At 35.9% G+C, this 11,717-nt stretch overlaps 1 protein-coding gene across 1 annotated transcript; it reads right to left on the reverse strand.

Moving 5' to 3' along the window:
• Positions 1–174: 174 nt before the first annotated feature.
• Positions 175–9,436, reverse strand: LOC141338931 (protein shisa-5-like). The gene is made up of 5 exons (XM_073844545.1): positions 9,156–9,436; positions 8,042–8,201; positions 7,600–7,724; positions 4,065–4,274; positions 175–1,416 (listed from the first exon to the last, which is right to left on the reverse strand). Exons 1-5 carry the CDS (start codon positions 9,214–9,216, stop codon positions 1,238–1,240), a joined length of 735 nt encoding a protein of 244 aa, XP_073700646.1. The 5' UTR covers positions 9,217–9,436; the 3' UTR covers positions 175–1,237.
• Positions 9,437–11,717: the final 2,281 nt, after the last annotated feature.

An 11,717-nucleotide genomic window follows, 5' to 3' on the forward strand; every position in this document is an offset into this window, starting at 1 on the left:
TAACTTTTCTTTCCAATAACGACCTATCTTGTAGCATGTGCTATTTTGAATTAGAATTAGTCAGTAAGCTCACTTCCTGTACAACATTTTCACTTATCTATATAGGTAAGACTTGAAAAACTGCCTTACTAAAATATGTGAAAAGTTAGGCACATAATTTGACTTAAACAGTAGTTCCAGCACAATTTCTTTTTATTTGCGGTTGCAAACATGGAGATGGCTTGTATATAAACATTTGAACATAAAACACTGATCAACATACAATTCAGTTAACAAACCAAGAACATCTCAAAAATGTGACCCGACACCCAGGAATCTGTGGAAAATTGTACAGAGAGAAGGATTGATAACATATGACTTTATAACTTCATAACACAGAAGAGCATGTTGCAGCATTTGCCAGAGAACCAAAAAAAGCAGTCAAACTAAGTACAATTTCACCCTCTTTCTGACCTTGGGTGGCTTTTAATTGTTTCAAAAGGAGTGTTTTTTCACATTATTTAAAGTCTTTTGGCTTCCAGCCAGGACCGAATTACACCCATTCTTCCTCACACAGCGATATTCGAATACTTTTTAGACTCCCAAGGAAAAAGTTAACAAGGGAAATAAAATGTGTTGATGTCTGCTTCATAAACGTGGAGTTTCTACAACATCTGAAATCCATAAAATTATCTGAATACACGGTGGGAACGTGTAGTTTGCTGCATTAAATAAGGCATATTCCGGATCTCTGTGCATGAGAACACCGTTACAAACATTCACAAATGCATAAACCTGAATGCTACGTAAGTCGTGAAAACATATAAACAGCATGCCGGCGTCGTTCCAATGCACCAACTGATAAAGTGTCGACGTTTTGTGCAAATTCCCAGGATGAAATAAAGCTGGTGGGTTTTAAGGCGTCTAACGGCGTTTCAAGACAAAAACGTGTCAGTTCTGAGGCTGGAAAAGCATATTCCCTTTTGCTTAGTGGAGATAAACAAACAAAACGAAAACATTATATGGCTTGGAGTCACACACAATGGCTGGAGTAGATAAAAATAGATTTATATATATATATATAAAATTAAGTGTAAAGAAAACAATGCTGGCACAAGTAAAGACTTTAAAGCGACAATGATAGCGAACACCCAGCGTTTTAATTCCTGACCCGACTGGAGGATGCTGTCCACAGTAGATGTACATTGAGCAACTGTAACATAAAACTACGTTAACCATCAACAATTCAGGTTGTGGTTTAGTAGCCGGTCTTTGGTGGCTCCACGTAGGCGGGGTTGTAAGCCGGTTGAGTCGAGTTGTAGTCTGTTGGTGGGGGCGGGTGAGCGAATCCGGGCTGAACTGGTGGTTGCATGGGGTACGCAGCCCGCCCGCCATCATATGCAGCCTGGCTGTAGGCAACAGGATATCCTGGGCCTCCTGGAAACACATGCAGAATTACAGCTTCACTTTGAGTCAATGAAACCTCTATCCAACACTTGCCCACTTGCCCTTTTTTCGATTTCAATGTAGAGCGAAACCTTCAGGTGAAAAACATGCTTTTTTTTTTTATTCTAGCAAGTAAATTGAACCCTAACTCAACTGGATTGGGTGTTTTAATGGTAGTGTCTAGAGTTAGAGTTTTAAGAAATTAAACTTAATTTCAAGAATAAAGTTGAAATATTTAGACAATAAAGTCAAAGTGTTTTTGAGAATAAAGTCGAAATATTTTGAGAATAAAGTAAAAATGACAAGAATTAATTCATGGCAATTACGAAATTGAGAATTATCTAGCCTATTGCACATGCAAATGGCCCGGATTGGGAGCACTGGGAGATATTACAAAGTCCCAGCTTTTAAAATCTGTCAGTTTTATGACAGAATACAAACAATATGTCTGATGACAGATCGCTGTATATAGGCCTAATGAATGCAATCGAAGACGTGAAATATTATTTCCAAGCATACTGTCCCTGCGAGTATAACACATGGTATGATTTCTGCTAATAATCCCGCATATATTCAAATCATTTCTGGTGGCCTGGCAACTTCTCCCAGTGCTCCCAATCCGAGCCTTTTATTATTCTCAAAAACATTTTAACGTTATTCTCGAAACATTCCGGCGTTATTCTTGAAACATTCCAGCTTTATTCTCAAATCATTTTGACAACGTTATTCTTGAAACATTTAAAATTTATCCTCTAAACAGTTTGACATTATTCTCGAGACATTTAGAATTGATCCTCGAAACAGTTGGACATTATTCTCATAATCTCAACATTATTCTCAAAAAACATTTCAATGTTATTCTCAAAACAGTTCGACATTATTCTCATAATCTCAACGTTATTCTCAAAAAACATTTCAATGTTATTCTCAAAACAGTTCGACATTATTCTCATAATCTCAACATTATTCTCAAAAAACATTTCAATGTTATTCTCAAAACAGTTCGACTTTATTCTCAAAACATTTCGGCGTTATTCTTGAAACATTCTGCCGTTATTCTCAAAACATTCCGGCGTTATTCTCGAAACATTTTGACGACGTTATTCTTGAAACATTCTGCCGTTATTCTCAAAATATTCCGGCGTTATTCTCGAAACATTCTGCCGTTATTCTCAAAATATTCCGGGGTTATTCTCGAAACATTCCGGCGTTATTCTCGAAACATTCCGGCATTATTGTTGAAACATTCTGCCGTTATTCTCAAAACATTTCGGCGTTATTCTTGAAACATTCTGCCGTTATTCTCAAAACATTCTGCCGTTATTCACAAAACATTCCGACGTTATTCTAAAAACATTCCGCGTTATTCTTAAAACAGTTCGACTTTATTACTGTAATTTTAAATTATTTTATTTTTTTAACATGGCACTAAAACGCTGTCCTGGACTTAAAATTTTACAAAAGATTTGTATTATTTAAAAAAATGCTGTTCTTTTGAGCTTTCTATTCCTGAAAAGTTTTACAAAAATATAAAAAAGGAACTTATTAAGGCTTATATGGTGTAATATCACATAAATGTTGTCTTTCTGAAACATGTAGAGATCCCATTAAAGATTTACGTAATTTACTATGTACCATTATTCAGATTACGTCAAACGGTTGCACTCTGTGAGCTTCTGCCACTACCTGTTGCTATTTTGACCACAACACAACTCTGAAAATAAAATACTAATACGATGCCACATTGTACGGCTTGTGGTTGTAATTTTCAGTCTAAAGGCAACAAAAGAACTGATGTAAGTCTTCACTGCTTTCCTAGCGATAGCGAAGAATGGGAAGATGCCTGTGGACGAATAAAACTTCCTAAAGACTTGTGTCTTTGTTCTCTCCACTTCAGCCCTGATGCCTTCTGAGGCTTTAAGTAGACCACAACTACATGAAAGAGTTTACAAATGGCAGAAACAAGAAACACTAGATGCCATCCTGACAGGACGTAAACATGTTGACGCCGCAGCCACTAAAAGAGTTTCTCAGCATTGATTTCACTCGATATCTGGGGTGTTTAGACTCCTTGTGGGGAAAAATCAGTCGTATGGCATTTGGTTTAAGCCTACCCTTATATCCATCGCCACCAGTAAGATCCTTCAGTAGCTGTGGTCGCATCAGTATTTTATTTTCCGAGTTCTGTAGGGCCAGTAGCTCACAGAATGCAACCATTCCACATAATCGAAAATAACAGTGCCCCAATAGTCCAAAATATATATATAAAACTATGTGGATTTTTTAAAATAACTCAAATCTTTAATGGGTTTTCTACTACATATTTCCAGAAAAGATATCATTCATGTTATATTAAACCATACAAGTCGTACCTGGGGTTCCCTTGAATCATTTTGAATTGATTCACTGAAATATTCTGAACTAATTCAAAGATATGAATCATCATATGCATGACTTGCGAGTCATGAGACAAGCAAGGATTGCAAAACAACATAATGACACATAATTGGCAAATAAAAAGTGCATTAAAAGTTCCACATTGTCAGCATTTTCCAGCAGTACTATCATCATGAATGTTTGTAGCCTATGTCGTCCAGCTGACTGGATTTCTGTTGGCGTATTGGGTCGTATTATCTTACCAGCCTCCTGATATGGGGGTGGTGGTCCCGCTGCATATGGCTGGCCCTGATATGGTCCCGTCGGCATGGGTTGTCCTCCATAAGCTGGTGAGCCACCATACCCGGGCTGAGGCGGCATGGGCTGGTACGGTGGGTACTGACCTCCCTGAACGACAGGCTGCTGAGGATACTGTGTGGTTACGACTGTAGTTGTTGTTGCTCCCATAACAGCTAAAGAAAGAATCAAAGGCAAATGAACATCTGAAAAGAAAGCCTTTTTTATGTTCACCAAGGCTGCATGTATTTGATCAGAAACACTTGTATTGTGAAATACTATCACAGCAACTGCTTCATTTTGATATATTTTAAAAAGTAATTATTCCTGTGATACAAGGCTAAATTTTCAGCATCTTTACTCCAGTCTTTAGAGTAAAATTGGATTTTACTCCAGTAAAATCCAATTGTGTGTGTATACACTTCCGTTTTGGTAACATCTGATAGCATCTGCAACCACAACCACAGCTCTACTTCCTTTATCACAGTTAAAGAGCTAAATTTGAAATGCGCTAGACATCAACTTCCAGTTTTGCCTTGATTAAAAGATTATTATCCACCGTATTTGTCCCGCAAGAGCGGGTGCGGCCATTTGTATGTAATATGGGCGTGGCTTCTAGTTTCATTTGCGTCAATCTATTTTTAGATGTATAAAACAGCTCGTTTTGCTGCTTTTTTATTGCAAATTAGTGTGTCTTGCTATGTTATTTTAATAATTATTCATATCTTAATTATGAACACACTGGTTTGTAGTGCAACCAGGTTTATTGTTTACTGCATGATGTTACTTTTGTGTTTAAGAAGGTGGATAGAGAGAAAGAGGGATCCAGGCAGATTAACAGACTAACTATTTGTTTAATATAAAGACTACATTTTCTACAACTTGACATTTGATATCATTACGTTATATACAGTTAAGGTCAAACGTCTAAAGTCCTTCAGGTCCCACAAAGTCTGTGGTTTTCCATCTGAGGGACTCATATGCAACTATTACAGAAGGTTCAAACACTCACTGATGCTCCAGAAGGAAACCTAATGCATTAGGAGCCGGGGGTGAAAACTTTTGAATTTGAAGTTCAGGGTAAATGTAACTTATTTTGTCTTCTGGGAAACATGCAAGTATCTTCTGTAGCTTCTGACGGGTAGTACTAAATGATAAAATATGATATTTAAGCAAAATAAAATAAAAATGTACACATCTTCATTCAGTTCAAAGGTTTTCATCCCCCGGCTCTTAATGCATTGTTTCTCCGTCTGAAGCATCAGCGAGCCTTTGAACCTTCTGTAATAGTTGCATATGAGTCCCTCAGTTGTCCTCGGTGTGAAAAGATCTCAACATTATACAGTCATTGTTGGAAAGGGTTCAAATCCACAAAAATGCTGAAAAACCAAAGAATTTGTGGGACCTGAAGGATTTTTATAAATTCAACTATTATTTCCTCTTGTGGACTATATGTACATGTCTTTTATGTGAAATAAAATATTCAGGTCAGTACTAAATAAAAAAAATAATAAACATTTTGTATGATCCCTCTTATTATGGTAAATAAGTTTGCTGATATTGCAAGGTGTGTAAACTTTTGACCACAATTGTAAATACTGGTATTATATTGGCCACCCTGCTCTACACATATTAGCTAGTGCTGTTAAAAATGGTAAATTATCTCACAATTATAAACTAAAAACTTCACAACAATACTAAAGAATAGAATGTTGCTAACAAATGAAAACAATCCACCTTGTGAAGCAATGTCGTTCTGCAACTTCATATACAACCGACAACATATTTCCAGCCAGGGTTATTATAGGTAACTAAAATTCGAAACTAACTAAAATACTGGAATAAAATAGAAAAATAAAGTCATTTTTATTCAGTTTAACTTGATGTACTTCAATAACTAAAATGGAAATAATAACTATATAAACAAAATAATAAAAATGACAAAAATGCTGCAGAATTACTAGAACGTTAAAATTAAAATGAAAACAAACTTATAAAAATTAATACCTATAATAGTATTTCATCCAGACTAAAATAACACTGCAAATAAACAGGATGGCAATTTTAGCAGGTCAGTGACTGTACGTACTTCTTAAAGGGGAAGTGCACTCAAAGTTCTGGGTTTTAGCTGCACTGTCTTTTTTTAAGTACTACATTCCTAGTTCACAGAGCGGTAAGCCAAGTCACGTCTTCCTTCTTACGTAATTAATTGACTAAAACAGAAGTTCTTAAGGTGAGACGCTAACTGTCATGTGAGCATCTTGTGACACACAATCATTAACAATGTCTATTGGTGCTAGAGGCCTCTTCTGTAGCACATGGGGCGTTCCTCCCCCCCGTTTGTGGTTGCTGTGGACACAGTGAGTCAGACTGGGTGGGGAATCCCAGAATGCTCTAGCATTCAGTTTTTCCACTCTTTTAACTTGCATTCCAGCATTTGTATCATGGGCTACAAGGTCAGAGAAAGTCTAAACTTGTGGAAAAAAGTTATTAAAACATTTGTGACCTGGTTGACACACGCGTCAGTTGGACGAAAACACGCCCAGGTCATATTCTGACCCCAAATCTAGTATGTATATTGCATAAAAACAAATAAAATCGGTCTTTTTGACTTTTGTTTTGGAAGTTCCATTAGAATGTATTGTTCTATTTATATATTACAACAGATTTATTTAATGAAACGGTTTTATAATGATTTTTACAGTTTTTTGGGGGGTGAAAATCAGCATAAAAAGGCAATTTGTATGAAACTTGAGGGGTGAAAAAAACGTTTTAAAACGGTTCGAAAGTCTTCGTCATGGTCCATTTACACTGAAATGCAGCCCCAGAGTTTTCAAACCAAAATGGGGTCTGCAGTGTTTTCGAAGGTCTTTGCTTTGGTCTGTTTTCACTGATACACAACTCCAGAGTTTTCAGACCAAAATGGGGTGTGCAACGGTTTTGAAAGTCTTCATTTTGGTCTGTTTACACTGAAATGCAACTTCAGAGTTTTCAAACTAAAACATGGTCTGCAGCGTTTTTGAAAGCCTTCTTTTTGGTCTGTTTACACTGAAATGCAACCCCAGAGTTTTCAAACCAAAATGGGGTCTGCAGTGTTTTCGAAGGTCTTTGTTTTGGTCTGTTTTCACTGAAACACAACCCCAGAGTTTTCAGACCAAAATGGGGTGTGCAACGGTTTTGAAAGTCTTCATTTTGGTCTGTTTACACTGAAATGCAACTTCAGAGTTTTCAAACTAAAACAGGGTCTGCAGCATTTTCGAAAGTCTCAGTTTTCAAGAGTTGAAAATGCAGGAGTAGAGTTTTTACTGTATTTAGCTATATTTTCATGGAAATAGTGTTGCAATTAACGTTAGTGATAGGTTTCGTGAGATTCAGTTTGAGAAATTGCTAAATATTATCGCTTTTGAACTTGGAATATGACTCCATCTAATTATATCATGTGTAAAATTGAAAAACAAGAATAAATAATTTTTAAAAACAAATCCAATTGTAGATACTTACGTCTGGGTTTTCGGCACATTTTGTAGAGGCAGCAGCAGGGGCAGACGCAGCAGACAATGAACATAATGATGAAGATCACAATCCCCGCTATGGTCACGCCAACAGCGACAGACTTATAATCATTGCTTTGGGACAGATTATGAAAAGAAAAAACACATTAGATACACACTTTATTGACCTAATTTGAAGATGGATTTCCCTGACAAATGCACAAAATACTCTTTGGCATCCCGTAAAGTGACATTGACTTAACCAATGACGTCACTATCTGTGGACCACACAATAATGGGATTGTGTTCGGTAAGTCATCATTTTATATTACAAAACTTAGTTTAGTGACGCTAACAACACAGAAAGAGTTGTAAATGTGCAGCTGGTGCACTGATGTCAGTATGAAACTATTTAATGACATTTTTTTCATGAAAGAAGTAAAACTGCTTACAAAAAACAGTCGTCTTGCTCATCTTCGGATAACCTCGAGACTATACTGGAGCAGCAGTATCTGTTTTCACACGTTCCACAACAGAATTGCAAAAACCTGCAGTCAATGGAGGGCCTCACTGCACCAGAGCTGGAGATGTAGCCCTTGCAGTCATCGTCGGCTAAACAAAGCAAAAAGATGAGAAATAAATGACATGTTGGTCAAAAATGTATCATATTCCAAGCAGTTGGAACATGACTAGGTAGTCATTTAGATGATTTTAATGTACTTTTATGGCATTCAAGAGTTGTGACAGCAGCTGCGTTTCCATTACCCTTCAAATTACGCAAATTGAAAATACGCCTAACGGAAACACATCAACTTCCCAAAAACTCCTATATATTGCAAAGAAGTTTTTACGCTCGCGTGAGGTGGTTTTGCGAAAGTTTTGCGCAAATCTGTAATCTGGAAACACACCTGTAAATAACCATTATTTTCTTGTACGTAAAAGAGCAGCAGAGACTTTCTGCCAAATGTCGTCTTTTGTGTTTCATGAAAAAAAAAAAGCATTGAAACAACATAAGCTGTATTGCATCACTTGTTGTGTGTTGATTTGAGTATTGAGAAATGGATCACAATTCAGATGGGTTTATCTACAGAAACACCTTTAGACTTTATAAAGTTATATTCACAAAACTTTGCATTAGATAACAAAACATTACAAACTATATCTTTATGTACTACACTGAAAACAAAATGAGCAAAATTGCTAGCATTTCACAAATAATTACAAGCAAACACACTGAATTACATGTGAAATTGAGTTATTAGTAAAACCTACTCTAATAATCGTTTTGTTTACTTTTAGACGAAAAGAAAACATCCCCCACTAAAAACTACACGTAAAACCATTTAAAATTAAAATAATAAGACCAACACAGAGCTACATAGCGATAAATAATAAAATAAGTGCTAAAAACAAGCACGTTTTGACATGCCAGCGCGTTTCATTTCGTTTGTTTGTCCGGGCAGATCCAGCTGTGTACTTAGCAGCCATCGGTTTACCCAGACGAACCGTCAACAAGAACAAGTTTAAACGCTAAGAAGCTTTTGTTTGGCCGTTTTAGACACTTACCGAATGTCGCCGTGAATAAAACCGCAGAGAGGAGCAGAAGAACCGGGACGGTGGACGCCATAGCTCAGCTCTTCCACTTCAACAGCTCGTTCCGTGCGGATGTTGTAATTTGAGAAGACGCCTCCAGCCCTCACGAGCCCTGCCTTAGGTAAAGGAAGAAAAAAAATGACCAGTCCCGTTTAACTTTGAGGTTTAACTCTTAAACAAGACAGTGCTAGGCCTGTGTCTTCTGGAGTGTAAACATGGGATAAAAGATGAACGTTTTCGTGTGTATAATCATAAAACAACACGATATGGACGACGTTGTACTCACAACAATGGGAATCAATGGCTGAATAACGGACCGGAATATTGTCACGATGTGGAGCTCATAATCCATTACATGCCCCTCCCATGCTGGAGCCTTGGATAAAATGAAAACGAAAGTCCACACATCAATTTTAAAACCAGGTCTTGTCAGGTTTTGGTAACATGGTAGCTGGTAAACCATCTACTATTTAAAAAAAACTAGTCTACTTGAGGCCTCACTGCTTATTTTCTTTATTGCTATTTTTTACAGCTACAACACTCTTTTTGTATCATAACACTTAGGACTTTAAGCAGTAAGGTGTGAAACCAAAGGAATTAAGTGTGAAAACCACCAGGAACCCTTTGGTACACTAAAGTCTGGCATATTTATTCACCCTGTTTATTTATTAATGATTCAACAATGTACACTACCAGTCAAAAGTTTTATAATGATTTTTAATGTTTTTTAAAAAAGTCTCTTCAGCTCACCAAGCCTGCATTTATTTGATCCGAAGTACAGCGAAACAGTGAAATTTTAAAGTAGTTTTACTATTTAAAATAACTGCATTTTTGAATATGTTTTAAAATGTAATTTATTCCTGTGATCATCGCTAAATTTACAGCATCATTACTCCAGTCTTCGGTTTCACATTCTTCAGAAATCGTTCTAATATGCTGATTTGCTGTTTTAGAAACATGACAATGATAAAAAATTTGAGCCGCAAATCAGAATTTTAGAATGATTTCTGAAGGATCATGTGACCAGAGCCGGATTAACGCAAAGGCAAACTAGGCACGTGCCTAGGGCCCGATTGGCGGGATGGGGCCCAGACAGAGGGACAAAAATTTTTAAAAAAAAAAAATTAAAATAAAATAAAATGTACAAATGTCCTATCTACAATTTATTTCAATATTTATTAATTAACTAAAAATAGTGACCATGTTTATCTTAACCATAGACTGTTACATTACGTCACATTAATGCCAGCCCATGACTGTATATATATCAGTGATGCGCGGGTTGATCCAAAATGAGCGGGTGCCTGCTGTCACCCGCGGTTACGAATAAACAAATATTTTAATGATTTTTTGTTAATGATATTCGGGTCGCAGTCGGTCGGGTCGTTTGAAATAAAGATGCCAATTAAACCTTTGTAATTTATATAGTACTAGACACGATTTTCTATGAAATACATATACTTATTGGCTGAATAATATTTACCTTTTGAATGTTAAGCGTTATTAAATGTAGAAAAATGCCCGATTTCCCAACAGGTTGAACTGAGCAATGCCATTTTTATAGGCTACTATATATATATAGAATTATTAGACACATTTCACTATGTCTTTTTAAATGCCTAGGTCTGTTTAATTTCCTTAGTTCTAAAATTTCTAGCACTATTTTTAAACGTTTATTCAAGCAATAATATATAAATTATCTCATATACGCTTGTTTAAAACCAGGGATTAATAACGAAATTCATGTAAAAACGGTATGTTTTCTTTACATTTCCAGAGAGCGAAACGAACAAAATTAAACATTACTTAATAAATTCAAAGCACTATAATTTCCTTATTCATTTGATAAAACTATTAATATATATAAAATAATATTATTTTGTCATATTCGTGATTCCTGAATTTATATATGAAAACTTCGTTTTGAAGTGCATTCGTTTGTATAAGAAAATTCGTTAACCTAGCCTATTAAGTTGATTTAAGTATTCTTGATAATTTTTAGAAAAAGTTAAAAGTTAAGAAAAAAGGAATTAGCTTGTAGTCTATATATATTTAGCTACAGGCTAATATTTTTCTGAACTTTTATTACACTGTAAATCGAAATAAAATTATTCTTGATCATATTTAACATCGCAGAATCACTGACATAATTTAGAGTATTTCGAAAACAAACTATTTAAATCTGTATAAAGGAAAGACCAAATAAATCACAATAAGAACAATATGTATTTTCTTCTAATCAAGAACATTTCTTTTGACAAAATTACCTAATAAATGCCGAATGATGTTTGATAGTGAACGCATCTCCACCGCATAGCCGCATAATCGCTGGTGTCAGTCGCAAATATTAAACATGCGGGTCAGAAAGCGGGTCAGGTACAATTTACTTTTTTTTTTTTTTTTTTTTTTTTTTGCGGTCCAAGTTGCGGGCGGGTTAGTTGAAAACGTCGGTCGGGTTTGGGTTGTATATACATTGACCCGCGCATCACTGATATATACAGTATAGAGGCGCCAGCTAAACCAGATAAAGTTATT

The sequence above is a fragment of the Garra rufa genome, chromosome 7 (assembly GCF_049309525.1).
Source record: "Garra rufa chromosome 7, GarRuf1.0, whole genome shotgun sequence".
In the NCBI taxonomy this organism is placed as follows: domain Eukaryota; kingdom Metazoa; phylum Chordata; class Actinopteri; order Cypriniformes; family Cyprinidae; genus Garra; species Garra rufa.